The sequence below is a fragment of the Dysidea avara genome, chromosome 9, assembly GCF_963678975.1.
Source record: "Dysidea avara chromosome 9, odDysAvar1.4, whole genome shotgun sequence".
NCBI classification, from domain to species: Eukaryota; Metazoa; Porifera; class Demospongiae; order Dictyoceratida; family Dysideidae; genus Dysidea; species Dysidea avara.
Genome location: NC_089280.1, coordinates 13,223,134 through 13,249,991, shown reverse-complemented (window position 1 = coordinate 13,249,991; position 26,858 = coordinate 13,223,134). Strand labels below are relative to the sequence as shown.

The window sequence follows — 26,858 nt, the reverse complement described above, 5'->3', positions numbered from 1 at the left end:
AATTGTTCACTATATTGTCCATCATTGCAAGTCCAGCAAATGATTGGTCCATCAACACTGCTGCATTGTTGGTCAAACCTTGCAAACAACAATTAGATGTACTGTTATTAAGATATCAATGACAACCCATCAAACTCAATCCAAGGTGTGATAATTCATCACTCATAGGTCAATGCCAAGTTATCTGACATAATTTGAGGTTCAGAATTTGCTGGAACAGAGGAGAGCAACTGAGGAAGGCTTGCTATTTGAGTAATGAACAGTTTGCACAGCTACAATTAGATTGTTACGTATACATTTGTGCATGCAAGAGTGCACCTATTATTTTCTTGGCCAAGCAACTCTACCATGAGCCTTAAACATATTGCTCTACATTACTATTGTATAACACTGCTAATGTACACTTCTAATGTACATATGTGCATATAATAATCGTATCACAGCAAGTCTAATGAATGCCGAACATGATAAATACTAGTATGCAATACAATTGATATGCACAAACATAACTAGATAGCTAGTTAATTTCATCATATACATGACCGTCCTGGATTTGTTCGTATGTAGGTGTAGGTAATAATTCAAGGTAGTCATTATCAGGTGTTTTACTTGAGTACAATGACTGTATAACATAGTCTTCTTCTTCTTCCTCATCATCATCATCATGAGTTGAGGTACTTAAATTATCAAGTGAGCAATGTTGTCTTAACAATTTTAATTTATTTCTTGAAGTTGTACCAGATATCCAGTAGTCATCAGAATAAGCAGATGGATAATCATGTAAAGCACCAGTACTTAAGGATTTTTTGATCACAGCATGACTGAAATTTTCCCTGCTCATGCTTTTCATGTCATGTGTTGTTTTATCAGAAGCTATACACTGAAGTGAAGGAGAACATGTTTTACTGTGCAAACTAGTTGGTAAGAGAGCATCATCATGTTGCAAATGTAACTGACTGATAGATGCAGAAGTACCAGAATTAATCACAAGTGTACGGGGTGTCACTGAGCAAGATAATGTTGAAAAGTTGTAATTGAACTGTGAGTCATTACTGCAGTTATTTGGGAAAGTGTGAACAGTGCATGGCTTGTAATCCAGTTTCACTGCCAAGAATATAACACAACCACCATTACGTTAATATAAAGAATTACATGCATTTCATGTGATGATTAAATACTTAAGGAAGGTATTTCACATTGCAATCAATTAAAATTTTTATGTTTGACAACATTATTCCCATTTGGATGTGGTATGTTGCAAAAAACCTAACAAGCTGTTAGTCTATAATGTCAATACTAGCTGGGATCATTGCAAAAATGCAATAACTGAAACAAGAATCTGGCTAAGCTATATAGTCTTTTATTGTGCTGACCCCCACTTAATCCTGCAGTTAACAGAAAGAAGTTAGTCAGGGCTCTAAGCCTTTAATAAAGCCACTTTGTGATAAAGTATGTAATCTAGCAAACAGTTTGTTTTAAGATAATTTTTTAGTAGAGGGACACCTCAGATTTGATCTTTACAACCAATTTAATGTTCAAAAACTGTCACTTCTGTCTCTATTTCAGGTATATACTACTTTTTGAACAAATGTTTTGATCTTAAACCTGCACCATGACCAAGTACCTAGCTATAGAGTATGCATGGCCAATGTATCAATCTTACCTAGTTGGCTGTCTAGAATCAATGTACCCTATGGTAAATTCATAGATCTATCTCTCTAAGTATCATGTCTATTAAACAGGTAAATCGTCATACAGTGTAAGTACTGATAAAGTAAACTTTCTTTCTGTACATATTTCGAGCTTGTGCATGGGCAGGAGAAAATCCTTTAGTGGCATCTTTTCACCACCAAAATTACTGCTACTTTAGAACAGACTATAAGGTATGTAAAACCAACTTATTCTTTAGGGAAAGAGCTTCAATTTGGCACCATGTGACTTACAGTATTGTAATGTTGTGCATTGTTAAATAATTAATTGTCTGGAATGTACGCACAACAAAATTGCTTTGATACACTGTACATGCAGTAATTAAGGGGTGCACATAGAATGTGGCATTGTTATAACATTAGAGTTTTAGGAGAAGGGTGACAACTAAAATATTCCGTATGGCTCTATTTTGTATCCCATAGGTAATAGCACCATATACATGCAGGTTCCATTATGCAACTGCAAAATGATATCATGACTCAGCATCCAATGATTATGCTGGAGATACAATCTGTGCAGGGGCGGATCCAGAGCTTAGAAAGAGGGGGGGCACCTTGCTGAAAAGCAGTTGAAGACCAAAAAAAAAAAAGGTCACTACAATAATAGCTATAGTTATCCTTTACCAAATATATCACGTCTGTTATAGTATGTAAAAAACATCCTATTTATAGCTTCATAGGTAAGCTACACTGCCTCATGAACATTGTGACTGCTTTATTAGAGTAATTGACTGCTCTATTAGAGTATCTTGATCTTGTATGCAATTTCTTGAAGGGGGGGGGGGGGGGCATTTGCCCCAAATGCCCCATCCTGGATCCGCCATTGCTGTGGTATGTACAAGTACTATATTTGCATGATGTGTATGGGTGGGAGTACTTTTTGCTCTTATAAATGGCCACTACTTTGGAATTGTGAACTATAGACTTTTTTTCAATACAGTGGAATCTCCCTTATCCGGACCTCTATTATCTGGACCTCTATTATCTGGGCACCTCCATTGTCTGGACAGCCCAAATTGATCATGTGGCTTGTAGTTTATTGACCATAATGAAATTTGGTTTAGATAAAAGCACAAGGAGGGAGCCTAAAGGTTGCTGTTTATCTGTTTGGTGGCTTGTTTATTCTACTAATAACTACCACTTGGTTGCTAGGTGATAATGCATTTTTACAGCCCAGGGGAATGACCATGAATGCTCTATAGTGACATCCCCTCTTCCCACTAAGCACTAACTGATAGCAATAACAACATTACCTGTATTTAAGTTAGTCACTTTAGCATAATAGCACGTTATTCTTAGTTGCGGACATTTCTGAGATATGGACAGTAGTGTGTACCAGACCGCCCAGATAAGAGAGGTTCCACTGTACTCTTAGCTCATAAGTATGAAAACAATCTTGTGCAAATTTTGAACCATGTATAAAGTCACTTCAACTAAATCTTTTGTTTCTCGGGCCTGACCGACCCTATATTTTTCAGCATAAAATAATGATATTAATCACATGAGCACCTTGCAAGGTGTGACAATGCCACAAAGAAGTTGCAAATTACCTTTAAGCTCCCAAAAAGTAAGTAACACTCAATATCTCACCATATAAAACTGCCTATTCACAATACAGCAACCGTAATGTAGCTTAGACACCGTTTGACTTGCAAAATCACTCTTCAGCTAGCAAAACTGAATATTTTAAATTTAATTTTACCAACCTACTGACCTTTATTTGTCTGAGTTTTGCCCGAGAATCATAAGATTTAGTTGAAGTGGCCTAAGTGAGATAGATAAAACTGACTACTTCAAAGGTCATCAAATAGGTGAAATCTGAGGTAGCTCCCTATCAAAAAATAACCTTCATAATGCATACAAACTATGTGGCAAGTTTCATGCTTTTATCTAAAAGTCCACAAAAGCTCTACTAAGTGAACCCTACTAAGTGCTTTGTAGAGTTTTTAATCAAATGATTAATTAACATTTACAGTACTGTAAATGTCTTGTTTACCTGGCAAACCACTTGTTTCTGTACTGCAGCCATGCTATTGTATGATTTGGTGCAGTATTCATAGTATAATTATAGTAATCGATTTGTATTTCTTAAGAGTAAAAAAATCTTCTTGCTAGAGAAAATATATTAATAACTACCAGGAAAATGGAAACTACTCACAATGACAATGATATACTAACCACTTGCAGAATCTGTAAATTTATGTAAGGAAGCACTTCTTTTCTTGGCTATGTTATGCCCAATTATTTGTAATCTCTTGCAAAATGAATTTATATTTTTTCCAGTAAAATAAAAGAATCCATCCATTTGTGATTTCCTGCAGCAGAAATGAAACATGTGCTTAGACTTGTTTAACTCTGACAAGTGTAAGGAATTTTACAAACTAGTAGGGATCAAAAGTTAGGGAGATAGCTATAATTGAGGTACAGTGAATTACTTCCTACAATAAAGCTACTGTAGTTGCTTTATACTCCTTGTAAAACTTATTATTTTTCCTTACATTTTTTGTCAACTTTTTTGTAACAAAGTTCATCACCGGTTTCTATTGTATATGTACGGACCATATTAAGCATCACTGCATTAATTACCTTAATTAGTTCAAAAAATTGATGCAGTGACTATTCAGACTTGACCACTAGTCAATAATCAAAAACAATAATATCCCTTATTTGATTAAACTGCTAAGGGTGGCTATTATTGAAGGTGCAGTGTTTAACCAAGGAAATATAATGTGTAATTTTTGGGGATTAACAAATTTACAAGTTATTTTTGTGGATAATCTGTTGTTAAGTCAAGTTATCTATGGTAGTAATCTATATTAGGGATCATGAAGGTTTGGGATTTTCTGGCTAAAGATATCACCCTAAAACCACCCTCACAATGCCTTCATGGTGCCTTGGCAGTATTTGTTTGGTATAACCAAGCCCCAAAGTGCTTTCACTACAACCTGAACTACTCCCATAAAGTGCTATGAATTAGAAAATATATTATATTTTGTTGAATTTTCTACTGTCTGACTGCCTGCCTGCCTGCCCTGCCTACCTTGCCTGCCCTGCCTGACTTACTGACTGACTAATACCTTTAGACAAGCGTAACTCAATAATGACTGAGGATATGACTTGAGTTTTTCACTGTCTGGCATTGCTTTGACTCGACAGATGTCTTTAGGCATACCACAGTATGTACAATGTATAAATCATGGACTTACCTTTAACTGACAGTGCAAGGTGTTGATTTATGGTAGTGCCATGTGATGGTTATGCTATGTTTAACTGGAATCATCTTGAGTATTCTGTTGTGACTGGATTGGTTGCAGTCACAACCTAAGTGTTCATTGCAGTCACAACCCAAGTGTCACACAGCATTACAATCGAAGAACACTAGGTTGGTCCTAGTGTTCTTCAATTGTAATACTGTGTATCATAGCTCAAAATAGCCTTGGAACACACTCAGATGAAAGTCTGGTGCCACAGAGTGTTAAGTTCGATTAGGAACATAGAAAAAATGTAGTGAAACAAGGGAAGTCATCTACACCTGATGATATTCCATTAAATATTCAATCCCTAATTCAGTTGTAGGCATTGACTTAAGTAGGGATTTAATGTCCACTAGTATATCTTCCGGTGTAGGTGACCTCATGTTTCACTATGTTTATTCTATGATCCCTAATTGAACTTAAAATGTTTCTTATACTTGCAGTATATAAAGCCATTGTCTGATAACCATTAATTTTCAAGAATAAAAGTTTTGCAGACTGCCAAGTAACCACAAATCCATGAAAATTGTGTGGTATAAGTATTTGGTATAACACAATATTGAAAGAAAGAACAATGTCACATTTTAATCATATGCCTATGTTACTAATAAGCAGTATAGCTAAAGATTCTAAATGTTTTCTCTTTGTTATACAGCCCTATATACAGACAAAGAGAGAGAAGACACAGGTAAATCATGCATCTGCAACATTCAAAAAGCTACCTGTTGTGCTGAGACAATATCTCCAGTTGAAAACACCAAGCCTGTATACAGTCATTTACTTGTCTGAAGGCATCAGTCAGTCAATCAGTCAGTCAGCCAGTATAAAGTTCCACTTTTGTAAAAACATGTAAAGCAACTTATTGGAAGCATTTTGGGTTGTACTGAAGTCATGTTTTGGCTTGATTGTATCTAATCGATATTACAAAAGCTTTGTGTGAACTTATTATGAGGTTGACTCAGTATATATTTTTTTGTTGGAAACTGCAAGCCTCCATGATTATTACTATTTTGGAACTTCTATATAACAAACACTTGGAAACCATACTTGCTTTTTTAAGGAGGTGTCCAGGTTGAAGTTATACTGACTTAAAATTGCTTTAACAATAATAGTAGCTAATTGGATAATAATAATCTCTATACCAATTCATATACATACCACTTATATTACATTGAAGTCTACATGGCTGGGGCTAAATTTCAAATAGGGACTGTAGCCAGATTTTTGGTGATGCCAGGGCCTAGCTGTATAGCAAGACCAAAAAAAGGTAACTACCTGTTGAAAATAGCTGCCCTCCACCAACCACATCTCCCTTTTTATGCTACATAGCTTGCTACACTACTTCTCTGAATGCTATGACGGCTTTATTAGAGTGACTGTCTGCTCTAATAGAGTATCTCGATCTTAGTGATTATGCAATTATTGATGCCCAGGTGGCCTGGGTTCTAGCTATGTCTCTGCTTGCAAATATAAACAAGCAAAAACAGCTAATGCATGAATGAACCCTTCAAAATAACCAGAGTTTAAAATTTTGTGAAATCAAAGGCAGTGGCCAGGAATTAGCTGCAATAATGTTAATAGCCATCAGTTTAACAACATCCGTCATTGTTGATTTCACAACTATATAACCTTAAGATCCACACTCTTTTGCAACTTGAGTTTTGTCATGATTATAATCTAAACACACAGAGCACATACAAACATAAAATGTTTGCTTGCACATCCACTTATTTTACCAAGACAAGAAGATTGTTTGAAGCTGTAGCACATCCAATACTTGTACTAAGTAAAGACATTTTGTTTTGACACAAATACGTATTTACCTTCCAACTTCAATTCGAATTGCTGATGCTTTTTCAAAGCAGTAACCATAAATGTGTGAAATGTCCCATTTCCATGCTGTACTCTTAGTAATAGCATCATAAACAACAAGATATCCAAGCACAAATCGCAGTTGGTAGTAGCCCACTTTAACTGATTGGTGAGAGCACTTATATAGCAACAAAGTAAAAAAATCTAAAGTTGAAACAAGAATAGATAAATACATGTAAAAGTCTTATATAGAAGTCCTATATTGATATGAAAAGAATGCAAGTGAATGACAGAACACTATAACACTTAGTATAGTATACCCAGCGTTATATATTGATAATAATACTGCTATATACATATATTAGGACCACAACGCCTTTAAAAGGTTTAAATTCAACAGCACTTCCCATATTTAATGTGTCCCCTGTATCAGTGTTTATTTTAGGATTTGTCCTTTGTGGGGAGGGGGATCAGGAATTTGAGGGGGAGGGTGACCAGGTGAAAGCCTAGTTGTCTAAGTTCACAACTACATAAAAATATTGAAATAGCTAGTTGTCAAACTGGTTAGTCATTTAATACTGTGTCATGAGTGTTGATTTTAGTGAATGGGTGAAGCCAGATCCTAAGAGCTTGATGCATGAGTGATGACATAAATTAATATCTAGGATGACCTAGACAACCATGTTCACCTCATGACAGCAATTATTCTATTAGTACAGTAGAACCTTGAACACTGATTAACCAATTGCAAACACCCGATTATCCAAACACCAAATAGACTGCTCAATTGAAGTATTTTGTCAACAAGTGTATGCTTTATTAGAGTAGTTGAGCAAAGCTCTGTATATAAATGCATGAATGTTTGATTTTACGTACTATCAATTATATAAACACTCTTACCCCCAATTAGTTTGGATAATTGCGGTTCCACTGTAGTGCACTATGTACGTTGAATCAAACAATTTGTGTGAGATCATGTATTGACCATTATCATATGATACCACAAAGCACTACCAAATTAAAAGATCTGCAAGGGTGGGATAATTCCAAGAAACTTTTATAGGCTATTTGAAATTGAATATTATAGGGTATTTTCATGGTTATGGAAATTTAAATATGCCAGGTTTACTCCCAGATTTAAGCAGTTGACTGGTTAGTCAAGGCTGTCACTGTGTCATGAGTGTTGACTGAGTGAAGCCACATCCTATGGTTGGTACATGGGTGTTGTAATGATGAAATAATAATGTAATTAATACCATACCTGTTTCACTGCCCATACAAATGTTTCAATAGTAGCAGTGAAATTTATCCCGTATTTCACTGGTAGCAGTGAAAAAGTTGTGTTTGCAATTTCATTGGCTAGAATTTATGTTAACAATGTAGCGCCAATTAGTGTTGACACGTGTTTAGTACATAGTGACAAATTTCGTACATGGCAACACTAATGCACAGCATGGGTATATGCAGCGAGTATGGTATTAACTGGGAATAGCATGGGTAGCAGTGAAATTTGGGATAAATACCACTCTTTTTTTATTGGAAATGGTAAATTTCACTTGGCTTCGCCTCGTGAAATTTATCCCCATTTCCAATACAACACTCGTGGTATTTATCCCACATTTCACTGCTACTCATGCTATTACTAGTACATATTATCTAGGACAACCATATGACTTCATGTACACAATTCTGTTAGCAGTGAAAAAATCAAGTCCATGTTATGGTGGCTGAAAGCATAGAAAATCAAGTTTTCAGATTAGCTTTCTTGAAATATATTTTCATGCATGTTTACATGAATAAAATATGGTAAATTTAAATGTGTGCAAACTATATAGAGTAACTGTACCTGTCAAATTCATGATCTCAGAATACCACAATTCCCTTCTACATTTGGACTCAAATGCCAAAAGCAAGTTACTTGATGAAAATGCAATTGCCAGTACATTGTTCTTGAAGACCTTTGACATGTTTCTAATGAATGAAATATCATCAAGGTGAATAATTTCACATGTGCTAGAAGAAAGATCATTTCCTCTGGGAGACAGGCGGATTACAGGCATTTCATTTAGGAATAAGTAAGCATCCTTCTTCACCCATTTCTGCAACAAGACATATCATAAACTACACATAATTATCATTATGTATGATGAAAGCAGTAGCAAGTTATATGACAAATTAGCAGTTTATTAGTGACATGGCAAGCTAGCTTGTTGTAATTACCCACCGAGAGTAATCAGTACAATTACAATTACTTTTTGAAGCCAATCTAATGATTACAATTACAATTACTTCAGTATGTACAATAATGATTAATAATTACGTTTTAATTACTAAGCTGGGCGATATGCTGGTATTGTTAGTAATCTGTGATATTTAAGTCATACTGGTCTTGATACTGCCTGTTTTTTTTGTTTGTTTTTTTAATACCACCATACTGTCTGGACACTATGGCCTCCTTGTGGGCTTGTTATTCAGAAGGTAAGCAGGTGACAATGTTTGTAGGGAGGTGCTGATGTAGTCAGCTAACCAAACAATGTAAACAAGTTTGTTTGTGGTAATTTGTACCTGAGGTTTGCTGAGCTACCATGGGTATTTGGTGCTTTTGTTAAGGTAAATGGCAGTTACTTTAATACCATGATATTTAGCACTACTGTGATACTTTTTATGGAAGGCATACTATTTACTATTTTTCAATACCATCCAGCACAATCAATTACTACTGTACATCGGGGTACAAAAAATAACTTACAATTCTCCAGCATTAATCTTAAGGTATATTAAATGTTCAAACTTTTTTGGTAATAGTCTACATCTATTTGGTCTGAGAATATTGCCACTATGACTGAATACACATTCAAATGGTGCAAATGCTTTGCTATTGTACTTAAAATGGGGTATTTATTTGCTTTTATCTTCCAAAATTTTAAAGGGTTTTCATCCTTTGTAAACTCTGTGTGATCTAGATTCTTTCTCTACTATTGAACATTATGTACCCCATGGGTATCCCACACTGTACATACAATGTTAAACTATATGGTCAACAAATACATGACATATAATTTCAATAATTTACTGCAGCTACATGGGCCACATGTCATACACATGGGATTGTGTATATAGTATAGTCAAGTTATGGAGTAGTACTTTTATATAGCATAACTTTGATTCCTTACATTTAATTACATAATGATTATATTGACTGAACAGCTAATTACAATTACAATTACCATTACTTTTTACAATTATAATTACTTGAAAATTGCTAATGATTAGTAATTAATTACAATTACAATTACAACAAGCCTGCTAGCTATCATTATTGCTACCAGTTAATCAGGGCACAGGATAGTTTTAACTACATGCAGATGATTATATAGTAATTACAACCCAACATGTAGGGCCATTTCAGAGACTTGGGAGTTTACACACAGTCATAGTATGTATGATGTTGTATGTATAAGGATAATGTTGGATTAACAAGCTAAGGAAATTCTATATTTGTTTGTTATGCTTAATACACATGGAGGGTATAGTGGTATCAATGTCCTATAATCAGAGCCATGGCAAGGTGAAAATGTGTGTTTTGGATGAAGATGTGTAAATTTTTATGTCAATATTTTAATTACAATTTATAAAAACCAAAGCACATATTACAGTATGCTGTAATGCACCTTGCATAACAGAATAGTATAAACTATGAACAATTCAAGTTATGCGTACAAATGACATGATTATAAAAATTGTGCCACTCGTGAATAGGATTCCAACCTTTCACCTCTAGCTTGGAAAAAACATTCAACAGTTTGTCATGTGTTTGTAGTGATCTTTTGTTTCTTTATATCAAAGGAAGGAATTTTAATGAGTGTATGCATAAAAGGTTTGATCAGCAGGACTACAATACCACCTGCAGTTGTCAATTCAAGCCTAAGACTTACTGGCATCCTACCAGCTGAATAGTTTGTCTTGTGGATTGAAATGGAATTTAGCTCCAGTTTTCCTGCACCTTTAATTTTTGTCCTTGTGCTGTAGAAGGTGAACAGAAGCATGGAGAAGCTTGTAATGAAATTCCAGAGTAAAATGCTAACATTTATCTCAAGCACAAAACACGCTGATCCAGATCGAACCTACCAAGTAAGGACCATGACAGACTATTGAATAATAGGCAGCACTTCAGGATCTCATATAGAAAATATTGTGATTATTAGATAACTGTAAACATCGGTTACAAGTGGAACCTCATCTCCATCCTATCACAGGAGAGCAATTTCCCCTGGCCCTATCAAAATTTTAATGATGTCCATCTGGTCATTCTGCTATTGGATTCTGGGGAGAAAAACTTATCTTGATACTAAGGTTTTCAATTCCTAATCATTCAACAACTCCTAGGAATCTAAAGGGATGATAGAAGGCATGAAATATCAAGAAGTGTTCCTATGAAGCAAGGGTACAAGGGGTAGAATATGGTTCATTCATACCTTTAATATAGGAGGATCACATCACAAGAATTATTTAGCTATAGCCTGTAAAAATCGTACCTATACATGGTAGTGGGGACACAAAGGAAGACAAAAGTAAGTTTATGATAATGATAGCTGCTATAGTAGGCGAAAACGTGTTTTCGGCCTAAGCACCTTATATATATGAAACCAAGTTATAGTATTATAGCCATACTTGACTAAAAACATCAGCAGCTAGTTAGTGAAAGTGTTTCAGGGTACTCTGAAGGCCTAGTTTAGTTTGATTGCATAAATTATGTCTATCCAATACAGCCAAACTGTTGCAAAGAAAACATGAGGCTGCCAGTATGTGGATGATATAGGAGGTATGATTCCTACTATACATTGTACTGTTTGATCACAATTGCAAACTTTACTTTGAGCAGGGACCATAGAAATATGAGCAGTGAGGTCATCTATACCTGCAGTTACATATGGTGGATTTTAAATCCTTCTTCAGTCTTCCATGACTGAAGTTATAATGTCTACTAGTATAGGCAGGTGTAGAATTCCTCCCTTTGTGAAAAGGCATATCTAGGGGCAAAGTGATGTCAAACATTGACGAAATTAATAGCCCTATACCCCATAGTCAAGTTATGCTTGGATGAAGGCATCAGCTAGTTAGTCACTTAGCAGAAAATTTAATTAGTTAAATGAAGATTAATTTTAAAACTCCATACCAACTTATTGGAAAGATTTAAGATCATTCTGCAGGTATTTTTGTGTTTGTTTACAACTATAGAAAGATAGTAGTTACTAATTTTCTTCCAAAATACTCACTTTTTGTGTAATGATGTTTAGGCCATACCTGTTTGATAAAATGTTGTTCAGATTCTTTTTACAACAAAATGGGCCAGTCGATAGGCAAAAAGAAAATACCAACTAGCTAGCTAGTTCAGAAAAGTGATCACACTGAAGCCATGTTTCAAATAAGAAATAAAAAGACGCCATGTTTCACACTGAAGCCATGTTTCATGTCTGCACTGTCTGCAGACATGTAAAATACCTTCTATAGTTATATTAGCTACAAGCCACATGCATAACTATATAACACTACTGCTTAGATATATGTTCACGTATGTACTACAGGTGGAACGAAATACAGAATGAAATTCTATGCTGTATATATATTATCCATACATCACATTATGCTATAGTTGTGTGGTTTAGTTAAAACTAAAAGCACTTTTAGTAAGACAAATAAGTATTAGCTAGCTTAGACCAAAACTATATCATCTAAAATTATAATGCAAATTCATATGTGACTCAGTCTGCGAAAAGGAGTCTTATAGCCTTTCCAGTTTGATTAATCATAACTCCTCATGTGTTTAACCTATCATTTTCATTAAAAAATTACACAAAGCTATAGTGCTATGTTAGGGATATAAGTGGACTAAATTTCAGGGTGATACCACATTCACAAGTAAAGTTTACAGGTTACCAAGTACATGCAATTGAAAAGGTTATAAGATCCCTTTTTGCAGACCGGGTCACATACTATAGCTAAAACTAAATCTATTACTAAACACAACAGAATAACTAAATCTAGAATTGGGAAAGCTAACTAAAACCAAAAGATTTTCTTATGTACAACTAAAACTAAAAGGATTTTATATAAGTTTTACTAAAATTATAAATAAAAGATTTCACATTCGTAATACTACAAAACTACACAGAGAATATAACCATAACTAAATCAATAATTGAAAGGAGTTAAGAAAGATTATGTACTACAACACTAAAATTATTGACGAAGCTAACTATGATTATAACTAAAATAAAAACTAGAAGTCCTTATTATAACAACACTAGTTAGTAGCTACATACATAAACCAATGAGCTACAGGAAGCACTGAAGGTCCATATCACAGATTTTTATAACCAGGGGTGGGAGCACTGGTCCTAAGGTACCTACACCTACAGATGTTGTCTTTTGCACACACACACACACACACACACACACACACACACACACACACACACACACACACACACACACACACACACACACACACACACACACACAGACACACAGACACACACACAGACACACACACACACACAGACACAGACACAGACACACACACACACACACACACACACACACACACACACACACACACACACACACACATATATGTGGGTGTGTGTTTTGAGAGCAAAATTTTACTCGCTGACTGTTCTATTAGAGTATCTTGAAAAGTGTTATGTGATCTGATATTTTTCTTTTCTTAAGTACTTTCTACACAAATTGGGCCAGTTGAATCCAAGCAGCAACTGTTCAAAATAGGTGTGGCCTTACTACTTTTGTAGTGACATTCACTACTTCTGCATAAATTATATTGATCTTTTGCATAGTGTACTATTGTTGATAGACAAACCAGTTGTGCTGCCTGCCTAGTAATTAATAATAATAAAAATAATGATCCTCACTACATGGTAGTGGCATTCACTACAAAATGTCACTGGTAGTTCTAATGGCACTGAAATGTCACCGATATGGTTGGTCTCCTTAGAATCTTCCTTCAAGTTGTGCCTGTGGTAGATCTAACAGCGTTGAACATGCTCTCAGCTGTCTGAATGGAGCTTTCCCTACTATCCACCACAATGACATCTGGGATCTAACTGCTGAGTTGATGTCTGAGGTCCGTCATGATATGTCCACTGAGCCTTCACTTCAACCTTTAAGTAGAGAATCCCTCTCATTATTTTCCGCTACTCAAGATGTTGGTCAGGCTTGCTTGAACATTAAGGTTTCTGGATTTTGGGGCTGTCGGTTTCAATCAACTTTTTTTGATGTCAGAAACTTTTTTTTTATCCTAATGCCCCTTCTAACCGATCCAACACTTTCCTCCAGCATGAAAATGCAAAGCGCCATCAGTTTGAGGAGAGGGTTCGATTTGTGAGATTGAGCATGGAAACTTCAGCTCACTTATCTTCTCTACTTCCTGAGGTATAGGTACTGTTATTTAAGTTATAAATGCATAGCATACTTCTTGTCTTGAAAGTGGAAGACAACTTATTGCAGAGTAAATGAGCTGGTTACGCTGTCATCTCAGTTTCTCCTTGCTGCATTCATCCATCATGTGCATAAGGGGTTCTCATTCCTCCTCTAGTCAACCCTGTAAGGGTCATGTTCCAGCTTCAGTTGACTTAATTAGTACTGGACAAGGGCGGTGGAGCAGGCCAAAGAGTGAGGGGGCCAGGCCAGTTGTAAGCTGAAGACCAAAAAAAGGGTAATTATCTGCTGACAATAGCTGCTCTCCACCAACTATATCTCCTTATTACACATACATAGCTAATTATAAGTAGCTTGCTACACACTGCTTCTCTGAATACTTTGACTGCTCGAGATCCTGACTGTTCTATTAGAGTATTTTAATCTTTTCTTGCAAACATTATCCAATAAAATGGGAACCCCTGGTCCCCCCATCTCCACTACCTATGGTACTGGAGGAGGGACACCTCAGGGATATCTAAACCCCAAGATTGCATTTGAATTCTTAGTTAATACTTATTTTTTATGGTGTGTTTTGTTGTTGATGTCCTTTTATTGTTACCATAATTTGCCTTTTTTTCATTGTAAAATAATTTTTGTATGCAAAAACTTGTACGAAAATTTCTTTATAGAAGATCGAATTACTCTAATAGAACAGTCATCACGTAAATCACACAAAAATATCTTTACAACAAAAATTTTTATCACAAAAATTAAGCAAATTACGGTACTACTATTTCCTGTACCCAAAAGAACATGCAACTAGTGTGGGCGGGTGGTTATTATTATTAATAACTAACATAATCTTATTTTTGAAAATCATCAAAGCACTGCAAAAACAAGCATCAGATAGCCAGCTGGTTGCCTCAGTGAAGAGAAATGAATCATTTGTAGGGTCAAACAACCTGCAAAACGATTGGCTTTGCTTGTGAAACTCCAATAAACAATCATGTATCTTAGCATTTATTGTAACTTAGCACTAATCGTTATTGTAACTTAAACTACCCAGGCAAAATGATCCTGCAAGAACTTTGCACAAGATCTTGCAAGAGATTCCGGTCATTTCTTGCAGGATTTTGCAGGAATTTACAGGAATCCTGCAAGAGCTTTCCAGGATCTTGCAGGACTCTTGATTTCTCTTGCAAGAGAACTTATGAGTACGTAATGTGTACATTAGTGCTAAAACCCTGTCGGGTGATTACTAATTAATAAATAAATAAATAAAAAACATATTCGTGTGCTGAGATATGCTAACTTCATAGACCGTAGCTGGAGGCACAAAAACTACAAATAATTTCTAATTATGAATGCTAATTACATCAATGCGGTGACAGGAAACAAGGTAAAGACTAGATACACTGTGACAAAAATAATGAGCATTGTGTCAGACATTACTAGTTACATTATAGTATTAGCAGTTTTGGGAATAATGCGTTACTTATGTAACGCGTTACGTAAATTATTACTTTTGTGGTAAATAAGTAATATAATGAAATACGCTATAAAAACAGGTAATATAACTCAAGTTACTTTACTTACAAATGTAACACGTTACCTAATATAGTTACTGTAACAAATCTAAATTACGTAATATTAGTAACGAAGTTACTAATATCGTTAGTAATCCACTGAGTAACGCCTAGCCACAACGAAGTAATGAAGACTACTGAATGAAATTTATTCACCAGTTTCTTACTAATAACCAAGATTTGCACACTGTCCAACAACGCAACCATGTCATATGATAAGGTGGTAGTTCCACACGTGACAGCTTAAGGCTGTGGACACAAAGTAATATAGTTACTTTATTTTATGTGTAATATGTAACTGTAACTAAATAGTTCAGTTGCAAGTAATATGTAATATGTAACTAGTTACTTTTAAAAAGTAAACTACACTGAGTATTAGTGATCTTCACGAGTTTGTTACTACCAAGCCGTCCCGAAGGAAACGAGCTATAAGCTGGCTTTAGAGTGATACGCTTTTGACCACGAAAGCCTGACTGAAGCCAAAACTTTTACCTATAACTACTATAAATTAATTACAGTAGCTAGCTACTACCGTGCTCGGTATAATTTCAGTATAATATTATGTACCTTTGGTCCTTGCTTGGCGGACTTCTCTGTTGGTCTTGCTCGCATTTTGATTTTTTCATCCCCACTGCTGCTGCAGGAGATCCTCAAGATTTTGACTTTATCCTTTAGCTTCCATGTTCCACCACTGTATTGATGATCAGCTTGTTTTTGTCGCTGACCAGAAGTAGCCATCACAACACACCCGTACTCAACCACACCACGGGAGACCAGGCCCCCGGCGCTAGCTATTTACGTAGCTACAGCTATGTGTGGGAAAGAGCTTCTGATTGATACAATTCACACCCAGTCTCACATGTACAGCCTTTGTTTTCGCTGCCTCGTTATTTTCACCGGACAACAACTTCTACAAGTATTGTGGAGGCGACCGACCCTTGCAAAAGAAAGTAAAAGTGAGGGAGGTATAGCTAAGAATCCGCTTCAGGCGGACGGCGCTTCCGGACTTAAAAAAATTAAAAACGATTCCGGAATTCCGTATATTTTTAATAAAATCATCATGGGAGTTGGCACAATCGATAACGGATTCGCTGTCCAGGGGCGAATACAGGGAGGGGGGTGGGGGTCAAGGGGGGCTCTTGACCCCCCTCAAGCATACCTTGCTTTACATGCACACAATTTTGCATATAAATTATGCTGTTTTGCCAACCATAAGATACTAAATGCATGCAACTATTTAGTGGCCTTTTATGGGGTGACCTTTATTCGGTGGGTCTTACAAGTATGGTCAATGTACTAGGGTAATTATTGCAAAAAAAACAAAAAAAACAGAAGTTCAAAATGTTTTTGTAAAGTTGAGTTAACTATAAACATTTGTTTATTATTATTGTGCCATTTTGGGACTTTTCAATGAAATGTGGAGAAAAATTAAAGGACAAAATTGCTTATAATTCCAGAATAATATGACAGAATTTTAAAGCAAGTATTTATGAGATCCTCAAAGAGTTATTTTCATTAATTTTAAATTATCCTGAACATGGTCATCCCGGAATTGCTGTTATTAGCTATAGAGTCTATATAGATACACATGGAGTTAGGCGGGAAGAAATTTTGATTAAATTTTGGCTGATTTGTTACTAGTTAGAGTAGCTAATACAAATCTGAATAATATTAGTTCACCAAAAAACCACTTACTGCATGGCTTGCCAAATTTCCTGCTATAATTATTATGCTACTGGCTAGTTATACAATTCCCACTTTGTAATTGTAACCACTTATACTGTAATTGTACATAAAACCCAGTTGGGTAATTACTAATTAACAAATAAATATCTGTAGGTATAACAGTGTAGCTAAGGACTCTTCTTTGATATAGCTATAGGCTATAGCTTACCTTGCATACCGAAGCCAGGTAGCTAATTGTATATGCACACAGTAATCAGTAACCGATGACTGATCCAGCATTGGGCATTTGGGACAAATTTTCCCTACCACCATTGCCATTCCTTTGCCATTTCCTTTTAGAAGAGCTACGTACGTATATGACCGCTTTGACATACCAGTAAAGCCAAAACTATTATTGTTATTATTATAAAATGGTTTAAGAACTGGCCCTAATGTGCAGTAATGGTACACCCATCCACCACACTGTAACTATAACATGTTTTATTTAAAAAGGTTATACAGCCATACCTCACCTACACAACATGTACAGAACCTACAGAACAAAGGATAGAAGAGAGGAATTAAAAGTAAAGCCAAAATCAGTTTATTGCTCAATACTAACATATTATTTAATATATTTCTAGTTTGAAATGCGGACACATAACCTCCCTTTACTGCAAAACCAAACTTAAACTGTCACTCAGCACCTTCGTGCATAGTAAGTGCCTCTAAACTAATTATCATTTGGTAGGTGTTCAAGCCATTAATAGCTTTTGTAACAGATTTTAAGACTTCACAACCTTCTTCACTGTCCTAAATTGTAAAATAAATTCAACAGTGAAACACTATTGAGAGGTGATTGTTTGCTGCTATGTGTATAATGAACAAAACTTGCTTGTGCCCTTCCCCTTGCTGAGGATATACCTCTGATAAGCATTGAAGCAATCATTTAACTTTCATGACAAACTAACAGTTGTACAGCCATGCAGTGATTGTAAACAGAGCAGATAAAGCAAAAAGTAACCAAATACCAAATGACTGGAGGAATAGAACCACCTCTATGATTGTCCAGATGGTGGATGTCTTTAGCCTACTTACTGGCAGTAGCAGTTATACTGGAGAAGCAGCACCAGCAGAAGAGATATAAGAAAAGGCAGTAGTCCATCTGACAGAGAGGTATTAGTTTGAGGTCCTAGAGAGAACAGGGTGGCCTGAACAAGGAAGTGGTGATTATACTTTGTTCCAAAGACCATCATGGCATATAGCTAATATAGCGTCACAGTCAAATATGGAGATGATCCATCAATAACAGATAAGCATTTACACAGGGAAGCAGAGGAACAACACAAGCATAAGAAATATGATATAAAGTCATGTGGAGAAAAGGCCAAGTCTAGTGATGGTTGTGGCCATAGCCAGCCACTGTCAGCGTGAGGGAATAAGAGACAGCATGCAAACATGCTTGATCATAAATGGTTCAGTTCAAAAGCTGCATAAATGTGTGATCATCAAGAGTAGTGTCTATAGGTCTTCATGCACTGTCAGAAATTTCTAAGGACTGAATTACAAGCCTATAGAAAGAGCCAATGCTGAAAAGTTGTCATGCAAACCTAAGCCTCCAGTTGAGATGGTAAATTAAAGTGGTTTGAGACCAATCAGTATCATATATATACCAGACATTTGCATAGGCTAGGAAGGAAAGCAATCTAAACAAGAAGAAGGCACACAACATAATGTAACTGACTTTGAAAACACTCAGACAGCTCTTAAAAAAACAAATGCAACTCCGCTTGAGGATCTCTAAGGTCAGCAAGTTTGTTAGCATTTCTGTCAAGTTTTAGCAGATAAAAAAATTGAGGAGCCCTCCAAACAGGGGAAGGATAGAAGCCCCAAACCATCATTTGCAGGACTGATGCATTTAATTGTGGAAGGAAAGTTGCTAGTGCTATAGGCTATATAGTTGGTTGCAAGTTACAACATGTATAAACTTATCCTTCAACTATTACTTATGTACATTGATTGACAAAAAGCAAAGTGTGCCTTAATGTGAGGAGATCTTATGAAAAGTTCAACTATATTGATTATTGGACTGGAATTTTGTGCAGCAAACCTTTAGTTTGCAGTATCTTTTCTGATCATGTAGAAGACAAGTATTGTATCAACTAAGCCAGCAGTGTGTTCATCAAGATATAAATAAAAAAAATAAAATAAAAAAATAAAAGAGAATTCACAAATTGGTTCAACTCTCTTTACCTGCATGGTCATCATGACTGAATATTAACCCAGTCTGTCACATATTATGAACGTTATTCTATCTCTTGTAGCCACATAGACAATATAGTACATGAGAAGCAATGTATGACTAGATTTACTAGAGTTTATGGGTATACATTAAAGTGAACATCACATGTTCTAGAAGGATGCTTGCACTTTAGCACAATATTTACTGCTGAATATAACAAACTTTGTTGTTGAATATGCAACATGAAACTGTTACATGTAGTTTCAACATAGCAAAATCCATGTAGCTATACTTTGTTAATACTAACATATGTAGCTATATAAGTATTTTGACACTGGTGTTATTTGTTTATAAAATACATGGTCATACAAGTGTCAATTGTATTGTTGATTATGAAAATGATATTGTCAACTGAAACGTAAGCAAACAATACTAAAATAGCAAAGCATATGACAAAAATACTATACTATATGCATTGTCCTAAACAATGAAGGTGGTTCCTTTATTGTACACTATACTCTCCCAGAAGGTCTACAAGCCCATGTCACAAATACAGTGATTGCTGACCAAGGAGCCTACTTTATACCACAACCGGATGTGGATAGCTTGTTGCACAACCTATGCCAATAGCATACATTGGCTTTCTGAGGTCAAGTGTATAATTTATTATTTATTATTATTATTATTAGCGCTTTACAGTGACCAGCATCTACTACTGACCCTATGCAAACACACTTAAGGTTTCTTACAGGAGAGAAGCCCTACCAATGTCAATTTAAGCATTTGCCCATTTTTGCTATTTAATTTTCTACAGACACATAAGAACTCATATAGGGGAGCATCCCTGCCAATGCCAATATGTACTAAAAAAGATTTACAAAATTTCCTGCTATAATGTAAAAGCACATTTAAGAACTCATACAGAAGAGAAACCTTACCAATGTTGATATTGTAGTACCAAGAGTTAATAATAAGAGATGTTTTTTAACTCTTGGTAGTACACAATGTGGTAATCTATGTATGAGCACATTCAGTGTTTATTCTAGGATTTCTCCTTTGGGGGAAATCAAGAATTTGGGAGGGGGGGTGGTCAGGTGAAAGTTTGTTATAATATAGTCCAAGTTCACAACTATGCTGAAGTAGTTTGCTAAATACTGTTTAGTCATGTAAGGTTATGTCATGCATAAGTGTTGATTTTGATTGATTTTTGTGATTGGATGTATGAAGACTGATCTCACACAAATTGTAAAAATTCAACACTTGATATGCAGTGTATTACATTGTTATGTCATACTATACACTCATGCATCAATGTCTACCAACCAACCATCTGGCCAGGGCTGGAGCCCAGAGATTTTGAGTGGTCCAGCCATCTATGGACTGCAATGGAGGTGATAGTCATGCACACTACTTTTTATTGATCTGATGTGATTTTTAGATTATCTGCTTTCATGTGATACTCAACTGCATGTGCTAGGACACACATTGCAGCATGCCAATTAAGCTAGTGGTGTCTGGAAATTTTTGAAAATAGATGCTCTGAAATGGCATCTGGAAGCTATTTTACTTGCAAAGCCTCTTTCTCCTTTTTGTTAACATCAAAGAAATATCCTGGTAATATTGTACTACAGTACCAGGCAAGTATTTCAATTTCATGTCTAGTTTTACTTTCTGAAAGCTTATATAGTTGAGATACAGAAGCCATTGGGATTGTAATTACTAATGCATGCATGAAGACAAAGTAAGAGCAATGGCTATATTATATACCGAATGCTCTATTAGAGTATTGCGATGACTGTTCTATTAGAGTATATTATGATGACTGCTTTATTAGAAGAGTATCTCGATCTTTTTTACAAATTAAAGTAGCTGAAAAGTGGTCCGGCCAATTCCGGGCCAGCCGGACCGTGGGCTCCGGTCCTGACTGGCTGCCATCTGGCGAGTATTAACTATCATTGTACATATGATACCACAAAGCACTATATAGATCCGCATGGGTGGATGTCGGTCTTCCAAGAAATAATTAAGGTGTTTGAAATCAAGACACACGGTAGTGTGTTGTGCGGCCCAAGAAGCCGGCGCGCCACACCGTGAGTATATTGACAGGAAGAACGAAAACGTCATTTTCACACCTTTGTATCTCGGTGATCACTTATCTGATTGGAACCAAATTTGCTACACAGTTGCCTGCCAGCCAAGGGAGTCTACATTCCAAATTTGAAGGAAATCGCTCCAGCCATTTCTGAGATACGAGCTGCCAAAGTTTCGTTTTTTTTTCTTCGTTTTTTTTTTTCTTCTTCGTCTTTTCGCACACTTGCAAAAATTGCTATAACAAGCAAACGCGTACTCTGATCGCCTTGAAATTTGGCACACAGAAAGGGAGTCCAAAGGCAAATCCTAGCATCAAATTTGGTACAAATCCGATGAATGGTTCAGGAGTTATGACCGATTATTCGCGTAAAACAACATCGATTTGTTGTCACGCCTACAGGGTAAACCGCTTCATGGAACGAGTTGAAAATTGCTATGTAGATGGAGTAACCATCGTAGGAGTGCCTTTTGGTGGTTTGAAAGGAATCGAGATAAAGACCACGGAGATATGACACAAAACCCAACCTGTGTCACAATTACGCGATCGATTTTTATGAATAAAAAAGTATTAGTTTTCACGCCTACTAGGCAAACCGCTTAGAGCAATGAGCTGAAAATCGGTGTATATCTGGAATAATCTTCATAGAAAGTTCTTGCAGTAGTACAGAAGAATCGGATTACAAACCACTGAGTTATGATTCGAAAGCCAACTCCGTGTAGCAAATGCGAGATCGAGATACTCTAATAGAACAGTCACCCTAATAGAGCATTCGGCTAATTTATTTACTCCATTATAGAATTTTATTACATCACAAGTTATTCTGTAGGGAGTTCAGCTGCAAACAGTTAATCTTATAGACAGTTCAGCAAGAATACAGTCACCATGTGGAGAGTTAAGCAAATATATCACTATAGAGATTCAAAACATTACAAGTCACACTGAAGAAAGTTCAGCTATAAATAAGTCATGCACTGTGTAGAGAATTCAGCTACAATTAAGTCACTCTCTAGAGAATTCAGTTACACAGAATTTAGCTACACACAAGTCACTGTGGAGAGAGTTCAGCTACAAACAAATTACCCTTTAGAGTGATCAGCTACAAACAAAACACTTTGCAGGGTGTTCAGCTGCAACAAATCAACCTTTAGAGCGATCAGCAATGAACAAATCAACACAAATCTACCTGTAGAGAGATCAGCTAGAAACAAATCACCCTGAAGAGAGTTCAGCTACAAAAAAATCACCCTGTAGAGACATCAGCTAGAAACTAGACACAATGTAAGGAGCTCAGCTACAAGCAATCAACCTGTAGAGAGTTCAGCTAAAACAAATCAACCTGCAGAGAGATCAGCTACAAACAAATCACCATATAGAGAGTTCAGCTACAAACAGATTACCTGTAGATAGATCGGCTACAAACAAATCAACCTGCAGAGAGATCAGCTACACACAAATCACCCTGTAGAGAGATCAGCTAGAAACTACACACAATGTAAGGAGTTCAGCTACAAACAAATCACCCTGCATGTAGAGAGATCAGCTACAAACTAGACACAAAGTAAGGAGTTCAGCTACAGGTAAATCACCCTGTAGAGAGTTCATCTACAAACAAATCAACCTGTAGAGCAATCAGCTAGAAACAAATCACCCTGAAGAGAGGTCAGCTACAAAAAATCACCCTGTAGAGAGATCAGCTAGAAACAAATCACCCTGAAGAGAGGTCAGCTACAAAAAAATCACCCTGTAGAGAGATCAGCTACAAACAAATTGCCCTGTAGAGAGATCAGCTACAAGCAAAACACCCTGTAGAGAGTTCAGCAACAAAGAAACCACCATGTAGAGAGTTCAGCTACCAACAAATTACCCTGTAGAGAGATCGGCTACAAACAAATCAGCCTGTAGAGAGTTCAGCTAAAACAAATCAACCTGCAGAGAGATCAGCTACACACAAATCAACTTATAGAGAGATCAACTACAAACAAATCACCCTGTAGAGAGATCAGCTAGAAACTACACACAATGTAAGGAGTTCAGCTACAAATAAATCACCCTGTAGAGAGTTCAGCTAAAACAAATCAACCTGCAGAGAGATCAGCTACAAACAAATCACCTTTTAGACAGTTCAGCTACAAATAAATTACCTTGTAGAGAGATCGGCTACAAACAAATCAACCTCCAGAGAGATTAGCTACACACAATTCAACTTGTAGAGAGATCAGCTACAAACAAATCACCCTGTAGAGAGATCAGCTAGAAACTAGACACAATGTAAGGAGTTCAGCTACAAGCAAATCACCGTGTAGAGAGTTCAGCTACAAACAAACCAACCTGTAGAGCGATCAGCTAGAAACAAATCACCCTGAAGAGAGGTCAGCTACAAAAAATCACCCTGTAGAGATATCAGCTAGAAACAAATCACCCTGAAGAGAGGTCAGCTACAAAAAAATCACCCTGTAGAGAGATCAGCTAGAAACAAATCACCCTGAAGAGAGGTCAGCTACAAACAAAACACTTTGCAGAGAATTCAGCTACAAACAAATCAGCTTGTAGAGAGATCAGTTACACACAAATCAACCTGTAGAGAGATAAGCTAGAAACAAATCACCCTGTAGAGAGTAGCTACAAGCAAAACACCCTGTAGAGAGTTCAGCAACAAAGAAACCACCATGTAGAGAGTTCAGCTGCAAACAAATCACCTTATAGAGAGTTCAGCTACAAACAAATCACCCTGTAGAGAGATCAGCTAGAAACTAGATACAATGCAAGGAGTTCAGCTATATACAAGCAAAATCACCCTTTAGTGAGTTCAGCTACAAACAAATCAACCTGCAGTGAGATCACCCACAAAAACGCACTTGTACAGAGTTCAGTTACAAACAAATCACCCTGTAGAGAGATCAGCAACAAAGAAACCACCATGTAGAGAGTTCAGCTGCAAACAAATCACCCAGTAGAAAGATCAGCTAGAAGAAGTTACCTTGTAGAGAGTTCAGTTACAAAGAAACCATCATATAGAGAGTTCAGCTACAAAGAAATTACCCCGTAGAGAGTTCAGCTAGAAGAAGTCACCTTGTAAAGAGTTCAGCTACAAATAAACCATCATGTACAGAGTTCAGCTACAAAGAAACTACCTGTACAGGATTCAACTACAAACAAATTACCCTGTATAGAGATCAGCTAGAAGAAGTTACCTTGTAGATAGTTCAGCTACAACAATTCACCCTGTAGAAAGATCAGCTAGAAGAAGTCACCTTGTAGAGTGTTCAGTTACAAAGAAACCATCATGTAGAGAGTTCAGCTGCAAACAAATCACTCTGTAGAGAGTTCAGCTACAAAGAAACCGCCATGTAGAGAGTTCAGCCTCATACAAACTACCTTGTAGAGAATTCAACTACAACAAATCACCCTGTAGAGAAGAAGTTACCTTGTAGAGAGTTCAGCTACAAAGAAACCATCATGTAGAGAGTTCAGCTACAAAGAAACCACCTAGTAGAGAGTTTAGCTGCAAACAAATCACCTGTAGAGAGTTCAGCTAGAAACAAATCACCCCGTAGAGAGATCAGCTGGACGAAGTCACCTTGTAGAGAGTTCAGCTACAAAGAAACCATCATGTAGAGAGTTCAGCTGCAAACAAATCACCCTACAGAGAGTTCAGCTACAAAAAATCACCCTGTAGAGAGTTCAGCTAGACGAAGTCACCTTATAGAGAGTTCAGCTACAAAGAAACCATCATGTAGAGAGTTCGGCTACAAAGACACCACCATGTAGAGAGTTTAGCTGCAAACAAATCACCTGTAGAGAGTTCAGCTAGAAACAAAATACCCTGTAGAGAGACCAGCTAGAAGAGGTTACCTTGTAGAGAGTTCAGCTACAAAGAAACCATCCTGTATATAGTTCAGCTATATTTCAAGTCACCCAGTAGAGAGATCAGCTGCAAAAAAATATCTTGTGGGGAATAATGGGTATTTAATAAATATATGTATATAATTTGTATAATTACTAATGAAATCAAAAATAATTGAAGTACTAAAAGTCTTCTTTAAGTTCTTTTCTTCTTCCTGTAGTAAAGAAAAAAACACATGGGTTAAAAAAGCCCCAAAGCCAGCCATAGGCCGGCTTTGCAGTATACAAATACAAAAAGAAGTGATATCTAATCAAAACCAGCCAAGCTGTAAAAAAAGGTGCGGCCCCCAAAAAGGCCATGGTGAAAAAAGATGTGAAATCCAAGGTGGCGGCCAAGAAATGGCTGTGATGGTAGGTTAATGGTTACATTTTAATAACGACAATTCAGGTGAATTTTGTGCCGCTTGGTCTTGGCACCAAATTCACCTGAATTGTTGTTATTAAAATGTAACCATTAACCTACCATCACAGCCATTTCTTGGCCGCCACCTTGGATTTCACATCTTTTTTCACCATGGCCTTTTTGGGGGCCGCACCTTTTTTTACAGCTTGGCTGTTTTTGATTAGATTAAATATACTAGGACATTTTCATTCGGGATATTGCAATACAAGAAGTTTTTCAAAATCAGGCTTTCTAAGAGTAAATCTGGGGGGTATTTGTGCGGGCTGTGCATGCCATTTTGAAAGTAGAATAACTGGGCACAATCATTCAATTGTACTAGACAGAAAGGGAACCAGATCACAGTCAATAGTTACAATGATGCATTTACACAACACAACAATCTACAAAGACATTTAAAAACTCATAATTAACTCAGTATCAAGATGGTCACTGTTTTATGGAATATTATCCCAGCTTGACTGTATAATAGATGAATCTATGAAAGCAAAAGTAACTGGTGACTAAAAAGCTAATATCTGGTGGGGCTAAAATGAATGGTAATCCAACTGCATTTCCAATCTTACATTGATCCTTTATTATTGACTTGTGCAGTATTCAGGGGCATATTAGCTATATCCAGGATATTTCCAAGGTAGTTTTCAGATTTGGTAGTGAGTTACAGGTGCAGAAGCCTGAAATGCAGTCCCCAACTGCTGACAAATTGTCTACATCATATAATGCTTCAGAATCATTAAATTTATCCTTGGTTCCCCTTT

At 36.4% G+C, this 26,858-nt stretch overlaps 1 protein-coding gene across 1 annotated transcript; it reads right to left on the bottom strand.

Moving 5' to 3' along the window:
• Positions 1-463: 463 nt before the first annotated feature.
• Positions 464-16,704, bottom strand: LOC136267377 (uncharacterized). Its single transcript, XM_066062493.1, has 5 exons — positions 16,366-16,704; positions 8,622-8,874; positions 6,787-6,979; positions 3,888-4,024; positions 464-1,104 (listed from the first exon to the last, which is right to left on the bottom strand). Exons 1-5 carry the CDS (start codon positions 16,534-16,536, stop codon positions 518-520), a joined length of 1,341 nt encoding a protein of 446 aa, XP_065918565.1. The 5' UTR covers positions 16,537-16,704; the 3' UTR covers positions 464-517.
• Positions 16,705-26,858: the final 10,154 nt, after the last annotated feature.

Excerpts from the sequence above, each read along its gene's own strand:
- LOC136267377 (XM_066062493.1), bottom strand. The coding sequence starts at position 16,536 with ATGGCTACTTCTGGTCAGCGACAAAAACAAGCTGATCATCAATACAGT. Across the intron at positions 8,875-16,365 it reads CCGCCAAGCAAGGACCAAAG|AAATGGGTGAAGAAGGATGC; the intron begins GTACATAATATT and ends GTCTTGTTGCAG. Across the intron at positions 4,025-6,786 it reads ATTCGAATTGAAGTTGGAAG|GAAATCACAAATGGATGGAT; the intron begins GTAAATACGTAT and ends TTTCTGCTGCAG.